Below are 18,618 nucleotides of genomic sequence, written 5' to 3' on the forward strand. Positions count from 1 at the left end.
GTTTCAGTTCAGTTTCAGTGTGTGGACACTGACCCACACTGCACTTTGTTTTATAATTGTGCTCAGGGAGACTAAGATGCCCACTGCACTTTTCACTGTGTTCCAGACAGTGTGTTGTTCCTGCAAATATGTTGTAAGGCCCCGGTCACACCGCCCGAACTTTGCTGGAGCGTTCCTGGAACGGTGAAAAAAATTCATCACCGCTCGTAACTGTTCACCACCGTTTAACAAAAGTTGGCCCCCGTTAAAGCAACGCCGTATATGCTCGGCCACTGCTGATGTTTCTCGAGGGGCCCTCCTACCGCTCCGAAAGTTTTGAGCTGCACAAAATATTGCGAGCGGTGAGGAGGGGGCAAGTTTCCGCCCCGGCAAAGTTCACCCCCGCTCCACCAACGCCCAGTCAAAGTTTGGCACCGCTAGACGCAAGTTCGTGGACGCTTGGGTCCGCTAGGCCAACGCAGAAATCTTGAACGCTGGACCACCGCTGCTTCGCCAGCGTTGCCCGGGCGGCGATTAAACATTGCACAAACTTCGGTGGAGCGGTTGTAAGCGTTTTACGAGCGGACACGGGGTTGCTGGAACGGTGTCGGGCGTTGAAGCAGCTATCCATGGCGGCGATGAACTTTGGTTTGGCGTTGGTATAGAGGTGTCGGAGCGGGACCAGAATTTGGCTATAAATACGGGGAGAAATGGACCAGGAGCTCATTTGGAATCGAGCTGCCGTTGAGTTCAGACCTCATCTATATCGAAATTGCTCAAAGTTACAGTAAAACTGTATCACCATGGATGCTGCGAGACTTGCTATGATTGGTGCACTAGTCCAGCAGCAGAATCAGAACCTCCTCAGATTGCAACAAGCTGTTGACAGATTTTTTATTTGATTTGATTTTATTCGATCATAATGTAAAATGAAGTACAAAATACATTAAAATCAGGATTACACAAGAAAGCGCAAGCACTTATTTCCATTGTGGTCCCATTAAAACACGTAAAACAGCAATGGCAACGTTATGATTTGACTTAATATTGACTCACTGTACTATGTAAATGGTGAAAATAATAATAATAATAACAACAACCACAATAATAAAATAATAATAATAATAATAATAATAATAATAATAATAAATTGACTTAAATTGACTAGACTAGTAGACAATGAAAATGCATTGTATAGACTAGACTGGAATTTGATTATAAAATTTGATTTCAAAAAGTATGACTAGTACCTATGGATAACAATTATAAAGTAAAATGTTGTATATATTAATAGTAAATATTAAATGATGATTAAATAATGATAAAGATAATATAATAGCAAATAATAATAACATTAAGGAAAAGACAGCAAAAACATAATGAAAATAGAAATAATCTGACTGACAGCAAACAATAAACAAAAAATAAAGTAATATGAATGATAATAAAAAAGTATAAAGTAATATAAATAATAATATTAATAACAAACGTTTTTATAGATAAAAATATGATAAGATCAACTAAACAACAGTGAAAAAAGGGGAAAAGCTATACAGACAACAGAACAGTAATAAGAATTTTAACTAGAAAAAAAAGAAGGAGAAGAAAGAGAAGAAGGAGAGACAGAGTTGTGTGGGTCAGACAGTGGATACTGAGAAGGCCTGAACATGGACTGTATGACAAGCTGATGGTGGAGCTTCTATCAAAAATCTATCAGAACTTGTATCAAAACGATCCGTTCAGCTCCGTAGTCACAAGCGGTATGCCGCTAAACCAACTTTATACCCCCGCCGAGCCAAAGCCCGCATGCGCAGAACACCGCTATACCAACGCTCGCTACCGCTAAACCAACGCTAAAGCAATGCCGGCTTCAGCGGTGCACCGCTAAGCCAACGCCCGTGTTTTCGATTTTTTTCCCATTTTGTGCGCGGTGACGAGCGTTGTCGAAATTCCCCCCCCCCCCCCCCCCCCCCCCCCCCCCCCCCCCACCGTTCAAGGAACGCTCCAGCAAAGTTCGGGCGGTGTGACCAGGGCCTAACTTGCGCTTGTATAGTTACAATAAAATGGCAAGGATAATTTGTATTACATTGTTTTGACCCAGTTTGTCCCATGAATTATCACTATCATCTGATGTACATACAACTCGGATTTTAAGATGCATAATGTAGTTTACATTTTTCAGTGAACTATGTAGAATATCGCAATATAGCGCAAAATTTTGATATCGCAGTATCGTATCGTGACTCAAGTATCGTGATGCGTATCGTATCGTGAGGTCCTTGGCAATACCCACCCCTAGTGGCTACACCAGGGGTGTCAAACTCAAATACACAGTGGGCCAAAATTTAAAACTTGAACAAAGTCGCGGGTCAACATTGAACAAATGAACCTTTTTAATATGGACCCAAACAAGTTTTGCTTTAACATTGAATATGGAACAAGCAACGCTTATTACTATACAATATATAACAATAGTGCAGACATGCTAAATCGAATTTCAAATAAAAAAAAACACATCAATGGCATTAATTTATTAAATGAAATTTAAATAAAAATCATATGCCTCTTTTCTATTTGCAGCCTTCTGATTTAAATATCAAAATAAACTTTTTCCACAGGCTAATAATTTTAAAAATAAAACAACAATAATAAATCAATCAACCATTCAAGCCCATGCCTTGGAGTAGCAAGAAGAAGTGCATAAAGAAAAGGTTAATTATTGCTCAGTTTGCTACACACTGATCTAATCTGATGTGCCCAAGCCAGATACCTGGCATCTCTTCTTGGATGCTAGTTCATCAATGTCTGGGCTCAAGCTCTGAGCTGAGGAAATCCTCAGTATCGAGCGAAGGTGTTCATCAGTCAGACGTCTCCTGTGAGATGTTTTGGTCATCTTCATTGAGGAGAAAAGTTGCTCACATAGAGATAAGTGCTGCCGAACATGGAGAGCATCTGAGCAGCTTGGGTAAACTGTGGAAACTGTGCGGCGCCCACAGCATCATACTTTGACTTCAGCGTGTCATTACACTGGAGTTCAATCCGCTCCATTTGGAGGTTGGTTGGTGCGTTTTCCACATCAACTGCGAAGGGATTACTGAGCAGTTCAAACCTACATTTCTGGACATCAAAGTCGGCAAATCGCCGGCTAAACTCAGCGCCAAGTACACTGAGTTTTTCAGTAAACTGTGCGCATGGGAACACAGCGGTAGAGATCTGCGTTTTTATGGTTTGGCAGCAGGGAAAATGGCCAAGGTTTCCTTGCAGCATCTGATTCTCCCACAGGCACGGTTTAGTTTTAAAAGCCCTCACTGCAGCATACATGTCTGTGATGATGCGCCCCCGCCCCTGAAGCTGCAGGTTCAGCGCATCGAGATGTCACACAGAAAGGCCAGCTCACACAGAAACTTTTGCTCCCGGAGCTCTGCTGTGTCCTTCCCTTTGCTTTCCAGAAACTGACATATTTCCTCACGCAGCTCGAAACATCTGTTCAGTACTTTTCCTGGGTCCTGTCCTGATTGACGTGCCAAAACAACAGCAGAGCATTATGGGGTTTGTAGTATTAGCAGTGAATGCGCTGTATACACAAATCCGACAAGTAGTCATTTGGGATTGCCTCGCGGGCCAAATATAATTACACTGCGGGCCAAATTTGGCCCACGGGCCAGAGTTTGACACCCATGGGCTACACAATTAAACACTCAGAGAACATTTCTCCATTTGTGTATGAAAATATACTCCAACGACTCAGTTTGGTTTCATTTACAACCAACGGTGTCTTTTGATGCCAGCACGTAATTGAACAAGAGAAGACTGGTTTACCGGAGACAAAATAAGCGTTCTCTCTGCTTCTGCTCCCTCCGACACACTACTGCCTCCGCCGAGTGCGCGTGCACACACACTGCATGTCGGGGCCGCGGATGAGTTACTCTCCCTTGATCAACGAAGTCGGCGGGGAATTTGTGGTTATTATCGGTACAAACAGCACGAATCACAACTTAAATGAGTGCGGTTCAGTTTGACATTATTGTCAGTCCGTTAGATAAACATTAATTTTATTAAAATTGAAAATTGATATTTAGAGCCTGTGGGCTACAAAAATAATAGTCATTAAAGTAGCCAGCTGGACTTAATCGTGTCGTCGGCTGTATGGCCGTCAGCCGGCGCTTGTGGAAAGCCCTGGACAACTAAATATTTTTTTGTTGAAGTCCGATCAAAGGCTGTATGCCTTATTTGCAAAGAAACCGTTGCAGTTTTAAAGGAATATAACATCAAACATCACTTTTCCTCCAAGCATGCTAATTATGCTAACAACCAGTCAGCGCAAGCACGGACGAATACAGCTCAGCGGTTGCTGAGTGAATGTGAGTATTAACACTTTCTCTTTTTAAAACTATGATGGAGCTGTAATAAAATGGTAGTCACATGTTTACAGACATAATAATATTAAAAGTATAACTCTTAGTAATTTTGGTTGTCGTGGGTGGCTGCTGTAGTGCTGGTGTTTGTTTTTAAGTACCATGTGCTTTTGGGTGTCTGCTCCACCCCTCATTTATGTCCCTGTCTGCTATTATAGGTGTATTATGAGCAGCTGACCTTGCTTCTGCTTATATCTGTTCCTGGACTTTTGCCTGTGGAGGTTATTCTGATCTATGATACCCCTTTTCCACCAAATCAGTTCCAGGGCTGGTTCGGGGCTGGTGCTGGTTCACAACTCGTTCAACTTGCGAGCCAGCTGAGAACCAGTTTGCTTTTCCATAGCTCGCGGTAGGGCTGCACGATATCAGAAAAATATGCGATATTCGATAACATGACTGAATATCTCGATATCGATATGTATCACGATAATTAAATATATACTGTTTTTCTTACCTCTACTCGCCGTTCTGCCCTGTATCTAGCATTTAAAAAAAAACACCCAATGCATCGCTTCCATTCCAACATTATTTTTTATTGGAAAAACATGGCTACACCTGCAATGGTGTCCATCAATCATCTTTAAATCTCTTAATTTTTGTGAGCGCAGCAGAAAATGTCTTAAGTTGAAATAAACAAAAAACTGAAAACTACATTACATTAACATAAAGCATTCAAAATGGCAATTTCAGCGGCTCCCGGGAGATGAAAGTGAGCGACACAGATTCACCATAAACTCTCACACAATCTGTTAATAACACATGCGGGTGAGAGAGCGGTAATGTGTGTGTGAGAGTGAGAGGTAGTGTGTGTGTGTGTGTGTGTGTGAGAGAGAGTGAGAGAGAGCATGGTTTTATGTTTTTATGCTGCTGTACATCAGTGTTTGTCCCAGTGAGCCACCCCACCACTGTTTTACATGTCTTGCAAAGTACCTGAGTTTGCAGTACGTCACCCCTCCTGCATCCAAAGTACTTCCAAATAGCAGACGTGCATTTTTTTTTTTTGGAAACCAGTTCCTCCTCACACAAGTTTGTCTCACCACACTTGCTACCGCCTTCCGCCATCACCACGAGGCTTCTACTTGTTTTGCAATAGGGGGCGGAGTTATCCCGCAGCACTTGTTGACATTCAAATGTGATTGGACGGCACAGAAAAATGCGCCTTTTATCGAAATTTAAGTAATTTTTGCGGTATGTGTATTGCAAACTATGATATCGCGATATCGATACTTTTTCGATATATTGTGCAGCCCTAGCTCGCGGAGCCACGTCATTACGTCGCTGTATACGTCAGTTACGTCGCTATGTTTGCATAAACCTTGGCGCGAATATCAAAGCAAAAACAACACGGAAGAAGCAGCAGCAGCAACAACAATAATTATAATGGATGACTTCATGTTTGTACAGCTGCGGCTTCTCGTCGCTTAAAAATGGCGATCTTTCGCGGTCTTGTTATTGTTGTTGGTCTTAACAACTCCACCCCCCCGCTGACGTAGGCGGTTCTTTCCTCTGGCCCAGCAGAGAGTTGGTGCTAGCCTGGAACCGGTTTTTCTGGCCCCAGAGCCAGTTCTTTGTCGGTGGAAACAGAAAACCCGGTTCCAAACTAAGCACTGGCCCCGAACCAGCCCCGGAACTGCTTTGGTGGAAAAGGGGCATGAGTGGCCTTTTGGAACATAACCTGTTTGGAACCTGTGTTTTGATTTTTTGAGGACTGGAAATATTTCAGTGAGTGACTCTGAACCTGAAAACCAGTTTGGAGTTTTTTGCTTTCTTGAGCTGTTCTGTTTGATTTTGTGGGCTGGATGGATCCAGTGCCAAACCGTTGAACTGAAAATATGTTGGCATGGTGTGGTACCCAAACTGTTGAACTGCAAACATTTTGGAATGGTGTGGTACCTCTCCTACTAATGGTGGTTGGTTGTACTGGCAGGCTGGAAGTGGATGGTTAAAAAAAACACTCAGGTGTAAATCTACGAGTTCAGTGAAATGTACAAAAATGATATGTACTGATATGTAATTTAGTTCAATTTAATGATGTGCAATTTAGTTGTATGTATAAAATGATACAAATATACAAATACACTGGCATCCTACTCATCCTGGCAGCTCAAAGATGTAATTTAAGAATTAAGTGTGCTACTTTTCTTACTGTCACGTGTGTGTGTGTGTGTGTGTGTGTATTACTTTTCTGGATGGATCCAGTGGCAATCTATTGAACTGCAAACATTTTTCTGCTCTGCCTTTGTTGACTGAGAACTAAAATAAATGTCAATCTGATCTGCATTTGGGTCTCTGTCAGTGAAGGCCTTACAATAACGCTAAAGCTTTTCCGGTTTATGTTCGATATGTATGAATTTGGTGCTGGCCCGGCCCGCCTGGCAAATTTCAAAAGTCAATGTGGCCCCTGAGCCAAAAAGTTTGCCCACCCCTGGTCTAGAGGCTAGATTGTTAACAGACAAGCAAACAAACAAACAAACAAACAAGGTCAACGGTCATGGTGCCAAATGAAAGCCCATATATGACTTCCTATATGTTGACAATGATAAACATCTCTCTATCTCTAACTGTTTTTGAGTTATAATGGAAAATATGCAAATTTTAGCAATGACCCCCACCCCTGACATTTGACCCCCAACCGCTAAGAAAACTGAGAGATGCCCCATCATGTAGTATATCACTGGAAGCAGAATTGAAAGATGAACGTTTTGGAATTGGGTTGAAGTAAATATGATGAATATGAAGGAAGATATCGTGAAAAAAAACAATTTTGACCTTTTTGGTGACCTTGAGCGGATGACCCTCAAAATGTTGGAGGTTCTATCTGAGACCAATGCCCATGTATCCTGAAAGTTTCATGAAGATTGGTCCAGCCATTTTCCTGTAATGTTCTTAACAAACAGTGAAACCCCAATGAAAACAATACCTTGCCCCCTGATGGACTCCGTCCCGGGCGAGGTTAAAAAAAAAAATTAACGTTTTGCATACTGTATTACTTTTATACTACAACGTGGAGCTGAGCCTGGGGAGAATATTCTGAACAAAATGCTCAGAATTTCCCAGATTAAAGCTAGACGGCCTTCCAGTTTCATAAAATTGGTGAAATTTAGTTCTGTCTGAAATTTGGTCTTTGTGATATATTTTTTTGTGTAATATCTCACAAAATATCAGGCCATTCTGTGGCTGCGTAGTTATTTAATTTGAGGGGATTAAAGCAAAAATGTGCATGAAATTGCGCAGTCAAGCAGACAGAGGAAGTCTGCTAAACGAACAGTTGATCACACCGAGGTACTCGCCGACCGGCGATATTTATTAGTTTGGTCCTGCGTTTTCTTTCCTTCATATATAACATAACGTCTTTTCTTCTTCTTGCTTTCCGTTACTGTAGTCGGTCTTTCACGCTTTATTCGCACACTTACATCCTCCATTTTTCTCTCCTGTTTCAAATTTGTATCCCACAATGCCTTGTGCGAACGGGGAAAGCCCACCATGTGATGTGATGCATTACGTAGTATCTTGTATTGCGTCACGGTTAAGCAGGAAAAAATAGCGGAGAATTTAGGGCCATGTGGAGATAAATTCATCAATTGTTCTATTTTAAAAACGAATAAACTTGGAAGTCTGTGATTTGATTTCAGTAGCTTTCGGTCCACTAAACAAAAATAAGTGGGTGTTGGGAAAATTCGTTTTATGACCCTCACTTGAAAAACCTGAAAGGCAGTATAGCTTTAAGATGTGAGAAATTTACAAAGGAAACAAGCTTTCTTCCCAGCTTTCTGGCTGCAGTGCATTCTGAGAAATGTAGTTGAAAATACCTTAGCGTGTTATTTCAATAATATTGGCTGGCGTCGAGTGGTATATCAAATGTATTCTATTCAGCTAGCATGAAACTGAATGAGTCGAAGATGAGTAGCTGAATGGAATATATCTGATATACCATGAAAAAAGCCATTATTATTATTATACATACATATTCCTTTTGAGTGTTCAGCGTGTCTTTCTCTTTCAAAACTTTCTCAAAATCTTCCGTATTTTTCTAATGAATCAAACCTGGCAGCCATGTTTGTTTACAAATTGTCGCAGTCACTTGCTAGCGCGGAAATTTTACGTCTCTGACATGTCTTGACAACCATGCAATATCGTAAACTATATTCAATGCTCGTTCTCCATTGGGTAGAGTGATGTACGGTAATACATGTAGGATGAGCGATATGCTAACAATATTGCATGCTATCAAACCAAATGAATGAAACCCGCTAGAAGGGAATAGAACACGTTTTCATTCCATGGAAATACATTTTATATTGTGCAGTCAAGAAAGAAAGACTGCATTTCCTGTAACTCTCGGCTCAGGCGTTTAAAAATGGATAACCAAACGTGTGCGGTTTATACATGAATCTCCTGTTGTATCCAGGAAGCACGAGAATCAATCACATGCTTCCAGGCTGCAGTGTGTTCTGAGAAATGTAGTTAATCATCTCTTAGCACTTTGTTCTGAAATAATTGCACGATCGAGGAGGTAAGTGGGGTGGTGTAGTGGTTAGCGCTGTCGCCTCACAGCAAGAAGGTCCTGGGTTCGAGCCCCGTGGCTGGCAAGGGCCTTTCTCTGTGGAGTTTGCATGTTCTCCCCGTGTCCGTGTGGGTTTCCTCCGGATGCTCCGGTTTCCCCCACAGTCCAAAGACATGCAGGTTAGGTTAACTGGTGACTCTAAATTGACTGTAGGTGTGAATGTGAGTGTGAATGGTTGTCTGTGTCTATGTGTCGGCCCTGTGATGACCTGGCGACTTGTCCAGGGTGTACCCCGCCTTTCGCCCGTAGTCAGCTGGGATAGACTCCAGCTTGCCTGCGACCCTGTAGAACAGGATAAAGTGGCTAGAGATAATGAGATGAGATGAGGAGGCAAGTGTGTATTTCCTGTACCTCTCGGCTCGTCAGAGGCTCGGTCCTCTGGTAACCGTGAGAGTTTGACTCCGTACTCCTTATCTGTATTCTGGCGCCTCACCAGATGGCTAGGCAGTAGGTACCATTTTGATAATGGTCTTTGGTTCAAATATTCGTAACTTATTCTCTTTAGTTGATTCGGTTCACTCCTATAAAACAAGGTCATCCACCTCTAAAAATCTCAATTTCCAATATTCAAGAACAGACATCCAAAAAATTATTTTTCTCGCATCGGTGTTCGCATATGGAACAGAATACCTGACCTGACCATACTAGAACACAGCCTAAAAAGGTTTTTTGCAAATATATTAGGCAACTTCTCTTTAGTCAGGATACAAAGTTGACCTCGAGAACCTGTTTGAGTTCTGAATAATATAAATACTTTAAATACTCGTCTTATATTTATAGAGCTAGATTTTGTCAAAAATCTACGTCTTGTTGGAAAATGTCCCTTGTAAAATCTGTTTTGTTTTGTAGAAAATCTGTCTTTGTAAAGAAAAGAAGGGAAGAGAAGGAGAGTTTGTGTTCAGGCCTCAACGTTCACTTCTGACCCCTTTAAATGGCCTCAGAAAATTTTTGCCCCCCTTGAATTTCCTTTTGCCCTAAAATTTTGCGGTATTTCGGCAAGTTTTCAAGTACACGGTTCAAGGCGATGCTGATACATTTTCTAGGGGTATCATTGAGTTATTTAGACAAAAGTATGGTTTACTATTTGAGACACAAAAGCATGTCCTTCCATTCATTGAATGAACTTACCACGAGCTTTTTTTTACCTACACACTGCATGTGGACGTACTGAAATCAACTCGGGAAAACGTAGAGGGCACCAGCGACCGCTCGTAGTGATGAAAAGCACAAGCATGCCTGAAGCGAGCCAGTCAGAATCGCCTTTACAAATCAAAAACAAATCACAGGGGAGGCGAGGATGCTGGTTAATATTAATGTTGCACCGATACCATTTTTTTGGCCCCGATACCGATACCTATACCTGGCTGTGCAGTACCGGCCGATACCGATACCATACCAATACCACTCCATTTGAAATGTGTGTGTGTGTATATATATATATATATATATATATATATATATATATATATATATATATATATATATATATATGAAGAGCTGCATACTTGGATGTAAAATCATTGCTATCATGGCTTTGTCAGGCTGCTGCTTACCTTTGTGAAACAGGAAAAAGACTAATACAAAGTGAATCCAGTAGAAACTCTTTGTGTTCGTTCACATGTTTCGTCTTCAAATGTTTTATCAGGTTCGAGGTATTGAAACTGGCCGATTTAACTCCACCTCTCGAAACTTTCAGGCCGCAAATCTTGCATGTAGCCATTGTACTCGCCGGAGTTTCTATGCTGAAATATATCCAGACCGCCGACATTTTCTTCTCGTGGTTTGTTTTTCCTCCGCATGAAAAAGCTGCCCCTGTATTGGTTAAGAGCGGCTATTGGCCCGCTCTCATTGGTCTGGAGCAGGTCAATAGCAATAGCTGCTTGGCATGCTTGGCAGGCATGCACAGTGATCACGTGTGATCACACAACACAGAGTGTAGTGAGTGTCGGGAGAGAGAAGGCTGCGTTCAAGTGTCATACTAGCATCGGTAAATGGTATCGGCGCCCTATTTCTTGCTACTCGCCAATACCGATACCACCATTTTAGTGCCAGATCGGGGCCCCGCCCGATACTGGTATCGGTATCGGTGCAACACTAGTTAATATGTCTTGTTTTGCTCGAAAATCATTTTTTGCTTAAAGAAGCCGACCATAGGTGAGCCCGAGCGGGCCTAACTCGCTAAAATATTTCTGCCCGAACGTCTTGGTTGGGCAAATCGGGCATTTGGGCGATGCCTGTCGTCAAGGCTTGGTCTTCTTGTAAGGAAAATCCGTCTTGTAAAAAATTTTCTATTGAGGCTTTGTTTTAGATATATTAATTTTAGATATTTGTATTTACAAACCTGCCTAGACTAGCTACTTAGGCCATCCTTAAAAAAAATCCGTTTCCTGTCCACCGGGTGAGCAAAAAAATTTTCGGGAGGGAGGGAGGGATTTTTATTTATATATATATATATATATATATATATATATATATATATATATATATATATATGGATGGATGGATAAGAAATCGCAATGCTGTGTTTTGCTTTTTCTTTCAGTACTTTATTACAAAAGCAGACACATTTAATGAAATATGACGGTTTAATCAACTGAAACTTGTACAAAAACTTTAAGTTAGCATTTTAAATGCTGACTGCAACATTTGCAAAACTTTTACAAAGGTACTTAAAATGTCCGACACACGGACTTTTTGTAGTTCTAAATCGAGCGTTAGGCCGAGTTCGGATGAAGTTACACTATTAAAATGATGACTGAATGATTTGTTTTTCTGAATCTTTACTGTTTTGGTGTTCACTAGAATACCATTTTGCGATTTCACACTTAAGCAAATGTTTGAAAACTCCGGATCTCCTTCCTTCATGGTGGCTGCCGTTTTTTTGTGCCGCATGGCGCATGCGCAGAGCTGATTCAGTTCAGAGTGCGCGCGCACTCGGTGGAGGCAGTAGTGTGTCGGAGGAGACAGAAGCAGAGATGACGCTTATTTTGTCTCCGGTAAACCAGTCTTCTCTCGTTCAATTATGTGCTGGCATCAAAAGACACCGTTGGTTGTAAATGAAGCCAAACTGAGCGGTTGGAGTGTATTTTCATACACAAATGGAGAAATGTTGGCTGAGTGTGTAATTGTGTCGCCCCACTGCAGACCGTTGTCGTTGTTAATTCATAGCATGCTCCGCTGCGTGAATGTGTCATGCACCGAAAATAAGAGATTTACAAGCCAGGAACGCCTCATGATGCAATACGCAAGAAAAGAAAGAAGATTTACTGCCATTTTACTTTGTATTTGAGTAAAGTGAATAAATAAATGGTCTGTGGAAAATACATTTAATCCTGGGAACTGCGTGCACAGGAGTTTATTTTGTGTTTACTCCCCCCCCCCCCCCCCCGGCTGGCTACTTATTTGTCATGGCTGGCTAGTATGAGCCTTAGTGGAAAGCCCTGGGAATGCGGAAATGTCAAGTTCGATTTTAGATTTACGAACCCGAAAAAAATGTCGAAAAACCGGCGTTAAAAAAAAAAAATTTCAACCGCACAAACGGCACTCACCCGGCCGGTGGAACGGAAACGGAACATTTTTTAATAATGGCCTTAGCTATAGGCGGGTGTGTGATTTATTGTACTTATGTAGCTAAAATTTGAATAAACTTGTACGACCTGACTTTTTTTTTCCGGTCGAGAGTACGCTATGCACATTTTGGCTGCCGCTTCTCACCAGAGTTTTTTATTTTTATTTTTGTTTTATATAGGTTTTTTTTTTTGGCTTGAGTGTTTTGTTTGCCGGTTGTGGTGTAGCTCCAGACCCAGTTTTGGGCGTCGGTTCTCTTCAGGCCTTGATTCGCCATGGGTGATGCCTGTGCTACTCGCTATGGGCTACAGTGAGCTTGTTGCTCTTTTTAACATCAGGATTGTCCAGCGCTCTGTGCGGCGGTGCTTCTGTGCTTGGCACGGTGTTCTGAGCGATGTTGCCCGGCGGCGTCACTGTGGCTTGGAGTTTATCTTGGTGGGACTGTGGGTAGCTACACCATTGGAATTACATCCTGGCTGTCTTTTGGTGGACTCTTTTTTTTTTTTTTCCTCCCCCTTTTCCTTAATTGTAAAGCGACCTTGGGTGTGAGAAAGGTGCTATATAAATTGAACAAATTATTATTATTATTATTATCTCCCAGTCAAGAGATGGACTTTATAATCTTCAAGAAGTTTTTTCTAATAAATATATTACATTAATATCAAAAGTTCTATTTTTCTTTTTTCTCAGAAGGTCGTGTGTCATGCCCCCCCCCCGCCGCCGCCACCACCGATACGGGAATAAATAAGCATACGTTACAAGAATAAATATCATGCAGGCATTAATTGTTGTACGTCACATGATATGAGAGGTTGAGCCAAAATGTTTTGGGGGGAAAAAGTGATGTAATACTCTGAGACTAAATGTGGATTTTTTTTTTTTAATTTGAATATGTAAATTTGTGAACAGAACAGGAAGAGTGAAATTCATTATGAAAGCCTGTGTGTGTGTGTGTGTGTGTGTGTGTGTGTGTGTGTGTGTGTGTGTGTGTGTGTGTGTGTGTTAGGTGCCCTGAGGTCAGTGTTTGTGCTGTAATCCTGAGACACGCTGAATAATGTAGCACCATTAGTTCAGTCTCACAAACACCACCATCCGTCCTCTGTGTGTGTGTGTGTGTGTGTGTGTGTATACACAGTATAATGTTACCTACTCAGACCGTATTGTTGTGAGGAGATGAACTGAAAAATATTAAACGATGTGTAAACATTAAGTGTGTGTGTGTGTGTGTGTGTGTGTGTGTGTGTGTGTGTGTGTGTGTGTTACAGTTGCTAAGGGAGCTGAAGCACCCAAATGTCATCGCACTCCAGAAAGTGTTTCTGTCACACAGCGATCGGAAAGTGTGGCTCCTTTTCGACTACGCAGAGCACGATCTGTGGGTACGTAATAAACGTCTTTATTCTTTCCACATTCACTGGATACGAGCAATCGCACGCTCTGATCGGCTACTCTGCTACTAGGATATCGGCTCATATACCGTTAGTAGAGAAAAACAAAATGTGTTGCTGAACCAACCGAGGACGAAATGAAGACTCGACTCGAAAACAAAACCCTAAAAAATACAAAAAAGAAAAGCAAGAAAATATGGAATGAAAGTATTTGATGCTAAGAACATGTCTTTTTTTCAAGAATTATTATTATTATCGCATTTTTCACAAATTGCTCCTGTCATTTCGCCGGTTTGTTTACATTCTAAGCGGGAATGATTTTGTTGGACGTTTTGCGTCAAGTTTTTATCTACGAATTTGCAAAAAATGTAAAAAATAAAAGTGCTCTGTTTCTCAAAATCCAGTGAATGTGGATCGAATAAAACAGTTATTCCACTCAATCTCGTCGTACATGATTATAGCGCGATCAGCTCATGGACGATTCAGTTTCATGGAATAATTGTTAATTAGGTGAAATAAGCATATCGAATTATACAGTGGCTATGAAGATTATTTCAATTTATTTATTTATTTATTTATTTATTTAGACTGATGAAGATTTCTACCCTTTTTCTCTCTCTCTCACACACACATACATACGCAGCACATTATAAAGTTCCACCGTGCGTCCAAGGCCAATAAGAAGCCAATGCAGCTGCCGAGAGGAATGGTGAAGTCTCTGCTCTACCAGATCCTGGACGGCATCCACTACCTCCACGCTAACTGGGTCCTACACCGAGACTTGGTCAGTATACACACACACACACGAGTTTTATTTTCAATAATGCGTTCATTTTCAAATTAAATCCAGAATTATGTAACAATCAGCAAATACTTAAGAGCCTCTAATGGGAAAATTACCGCAAGGATTAGAGTTTCAGCTGGCAACAATTCTTTTAACTCAAACTGATGCAGTGAGTAGATTCTAGGGCTGGGTTCAAAAGATCGATCCACAGTCCGATATCGATTCACGTTCAAAAAATACGAAATCGATTCAAAAATGTGTGGATCGATCTCTTCCAGGTGGCTATAGGCACTATTTTCTCGACCGCGCAAGGACCGCTATAAAAAGCGGGTGCCGGCAAACGAAACCGAAACTTAAGAACGCGAGATGGCTGAAGCTGCACAGCTAAAATCACTGCCTGGCCTGAAAGCTGATGTATGGCATTACTTTGGATTCAGACGTTACGAGCAGGGCTCGAAATTAACGTTTTTTCTTTGTGTCCCCCAGTGGTCCCGAATTCTGTGTTGTATTGTCCCGAATGGAAGCAATAGTGTCCCCATTTTTTTCCTCTCTGAAATAACCAGTGGTTAATATTATCATATGAAGTTACTATTATATTTGTAACTATGCGATTTTGAACCCTTTATATCATTTTTACAATAAGTCACAAGACACAAGCGACACATGTCCTATACATCATCTACTTCAAAATTACAGTTATTGCATTTTCAGTTTATTAAACTTTGGCGATCTCACTGTATGAATAGATACCCGTTTATTTAAAGGGGCCAACTAGCTCATTCAGAAAATGTTTCAACTCCCTACATCTGCAGTACACTTTAGCTGAAAATAAGACCCCTTTTATGTTCATTTCATCTACTTTTACCTTGAATATCTGTTGGCACTTATAAGGCCAACTTATCATTTTCACCATTACCGTTATCCATTTTTATGAACTTTCCGTTATCCATTACCGTTATCCATTTTTATGAACTTTCCGTTATCCATTTTATGAACTTTCGCTGCCGAAACGTGGGTGCAAATGTTAGCAACATCAGCATAGTGCCAGCAGGTCCGAGCCTAGTTGTGCTGCTGACTGACTAAACTTTCTGAACTAGAAAGACACCAAGAAAACTCACTTATTCTGTTGAACGGGATCTTCCGTCAGTATCATCCACATCATTCCTGTTGTATTTTATAACGTGTCTAACAGTGTTCATTCAGTTCATTCAGTTGCTAGCGTTGCCTGCAGACCAGGCGATGACACTTTGGATCCTGAAGGTCCCGGAGACGTTATGTCTGGGCTTTCAGTTTCTTCCCCGCGGTCGGTCCGCTTCAACCACTTCAGCATTTTTGTTCTGGCAAGAGTCGGCGCAGCGTGTGCGGTAGCAATTCCATTCCAAGTCCATATAATGCGGACTCCGGTCAAAGATTCTAGAACAGAATGCGCTGCTCTGTAGCCTACGGATGCAGGTGCATCGAAAGTGTAGCTACTACGTATTTTTCGCTGTTAACGTTTTAAAATTAAAATTGACAAATTAGGTGAATGTCTACGTATGTGTTACGGCTTTGTAAACAATATTAATGTAGAACTTTTTTTTCTAGATCTATTTTTTTCCATTGTCCCGGGATTGTCCCAGATATGATAATTTTGTGTCCCGATGACATTTTTTATGGTCCCCGGGACGTCGGGACACCGTTAGTTTCGAGCGCTGGTTACGAGGACAGAGACGAAGTCGACAGAACAAAAGCAGTGTGCAAACTGTGCCACATAGAGGTAAAATATAGTGGCAATACAACCAATCGCCGCAACCACTTATCCAGCAGGCACCACGCCGACACAGTTTCAGCTAAACCTGCGGCGAATCAAACCGCACTGGAGAAGGCATTTGGTGTTAAATTTCCTTCAAATTCTCAGCGTGCCTTGAGCATAACCGAGGGTGTCGGAATATTTAGATTCGTTACTGCTCAAAGGAGCTGCCTCACTCCACAGCACGTAGACCAGCTCCTTTTCCTCCAGAAAAATTGCACAATTCCTGAAGACTAGGAGTCTTATCAGTCAAGCATAATTTCTTACACTTTGCTGTGATTGCTGAGCTACTGTTTTTTATTTTCTTTGTGGTCATTGTTGGTTAGTTCTGGTCATTGTTTTAATCCTACCATGGGTATGTTAATCAACCAAAAGATGGCCACCAACTGTCATGGTTACACTCTGAGACTTATCAGTCAAGCATCATTTCTTACACAATTGCTGTGGTTGCTGAGGTGCTTTTTTTTTCTTTGTGGTCAGAAACCCTGCCATGGGTATGTTATTCAACTAAAAGAGGGCCACCGAATGTCATGGTTTTGATTTAGAATTCAAATAAAACCTGGATTTTTTTCATTCCAAAATAAATCCTTTATATCCTTGACTCCTCTCTCTCTGTGTGTGTCCCTCTTACACATACACAGATACATGCACAAACACATATGGGGCTGTTCCTGTCAATAGGGACAGTTTTTACTTTAAAGTGACAATCCAGCAATATCTAAGTACAACCCCGATTCCAAAAAAGTTGGGACAAAGTACAAATTGTAAATAAAAACGGAATGCAATAATTTACAAATCTCAAAAACTGATATTGTATTCACAATAGAACATAGACAACATATCACATGTCGAAAGTGAGACATTTTGAAATTTCATGCCAAACATTGGCTCATTTGAAATTTCATGACAGCAACACATCTCAAAAAAGTTGGGACGGGGCAATAAGAGGCTGGAAAAGTTAAAGGTACAAAAAAGGAACAGCTGGAGGACCAAATTGCAACTCATTAGGTCAATTGGCAATAGGTCATTAACATGACTGGGTATAAAAAGAGCATCTTGGAGTGGCAGCGGCTCTCAGAAGTAAAGATGGGAAAAGGATCACCAATCCTTCTAATTCTGCGCCGACAAATAGTGGAGCAATATCAGAAAGGAGTTCGACAGTGTAAAATTGCAAAGAGTTTGAACATATCATCATCTACAGTGCATAATATCATCAAAAGATTCAGAGAATCTGGAAGAATCTCTGTGCGTAAGGGTCAAGGCCGGAAAACCATACTGGGTGCCCGTGATCTTCGGGCCCTTAGACGGCACTGCATCACATACAGGCATGCTTCTGTATTGGAAATCACAAAATGGGCTCAGGAATATTTCCAGAGAACATTATCTGTGAACACAATTCACCGTGCCATCCGCCGTTGCCAGCTAAAACTCTATAGTTCAAAGAAGAAGCCTTATCTAAACATGATCCAGAAGCGCAGACGTCTTCTCTGGGCCAAGGCTCATTTAAAATGGACTGTGGCAAAGTGGAAAACTGTTCTGTGGTCAGACGAATCAAAATTTGAAGTTCTTTATGGAAATCAGGGACGCCGTGTCATTCGGACTAAAGAGGAGAAGGACGACCCAAGTTGTTATCAGCGCTCAGTTCAGAAGCCTGCATCTCTGATGGTATGGGGTTGCATTAGTGCGTGTGGCACGGGCAGCTTACACATCTGGAAAGACACCATCAATGCTGAAAGGTATATCCAGGTTCTAGAGCAACATATGCTCCCATCCAGACGACGTCTCTTTCAGGGAAGACCTTGCATTTTCCAACATGACAATGCCAAACCACATACTGCATCAATTACAGTATCATGGCTGCGTAGAAGAAGGGTCCGGGTACTGAACTGGCCAGCCTGCAGTCCAGATCTTTCACCCATAGAAAACATTTGGCGCATCATAAAACGGAAGATACGACAAAAAAGACCTAAGACAGTTGAGCAACTAGAATCCTACATTAGACAAGAATGGGTTAACATTCCTATCCCTAAACTTGAGCAACTTGTCTCCTCAGTCCCCAGACGTTTACAGACTGTTGTAAAGAGAAAAGGGGATGTCTCACAGTGGGAAACATGGCCTTGTCCCAACTTTTTTGA

The 18,618-nt window shown here is 41.5% G+C and overlaps 1 protein-coding gene across 2 annotated transcripts in view; it reads left to right on the top strand.

Annotated features, from left to right (window-relative positions):
- Positions 1-18,618, top strand: part of cdk19 (cyclin dependent kinase 19) — a 161,724-nt gene that overhangs the window by 71,313 nt on the left and 71,793 nt on the right. For both annotated transcript variants that reach the window (XR_009654042.1, XM_060913901.1), the window contains exons 3-4: positions 13,791-13,901; positions 14,554-14,694. Coding sequence is in view for 1 of the 2 variants with exons in the window: in XM_060913901.1 (XP_060769884.1) it covers positions 13,791-13,901; positions 14,554-14,694 (252 nt within the window). In the remaining variant the exon portion in view is untranslated. The remainder of the gene's footprint in view (positions 1-13,790; positions 13,902-14,553; positions 14,695-18,618) is intronic.

This window comes from Neoarius graeffei, chromosome 2 (genome assembly GCF_027579695.1).
Source record: "Neoarius graeffei isolate fNeoGra1 chromosome 2, fNeoGra1.pri, whole genome shotgun sequence".
Taxonomy (NCBI): domain Eukaryota; kingdom Metazoa; phylum Chordata; class Actinopteri; order Siluriformes; family Ariidae; genus Neoarius; species Neoarius graeffei.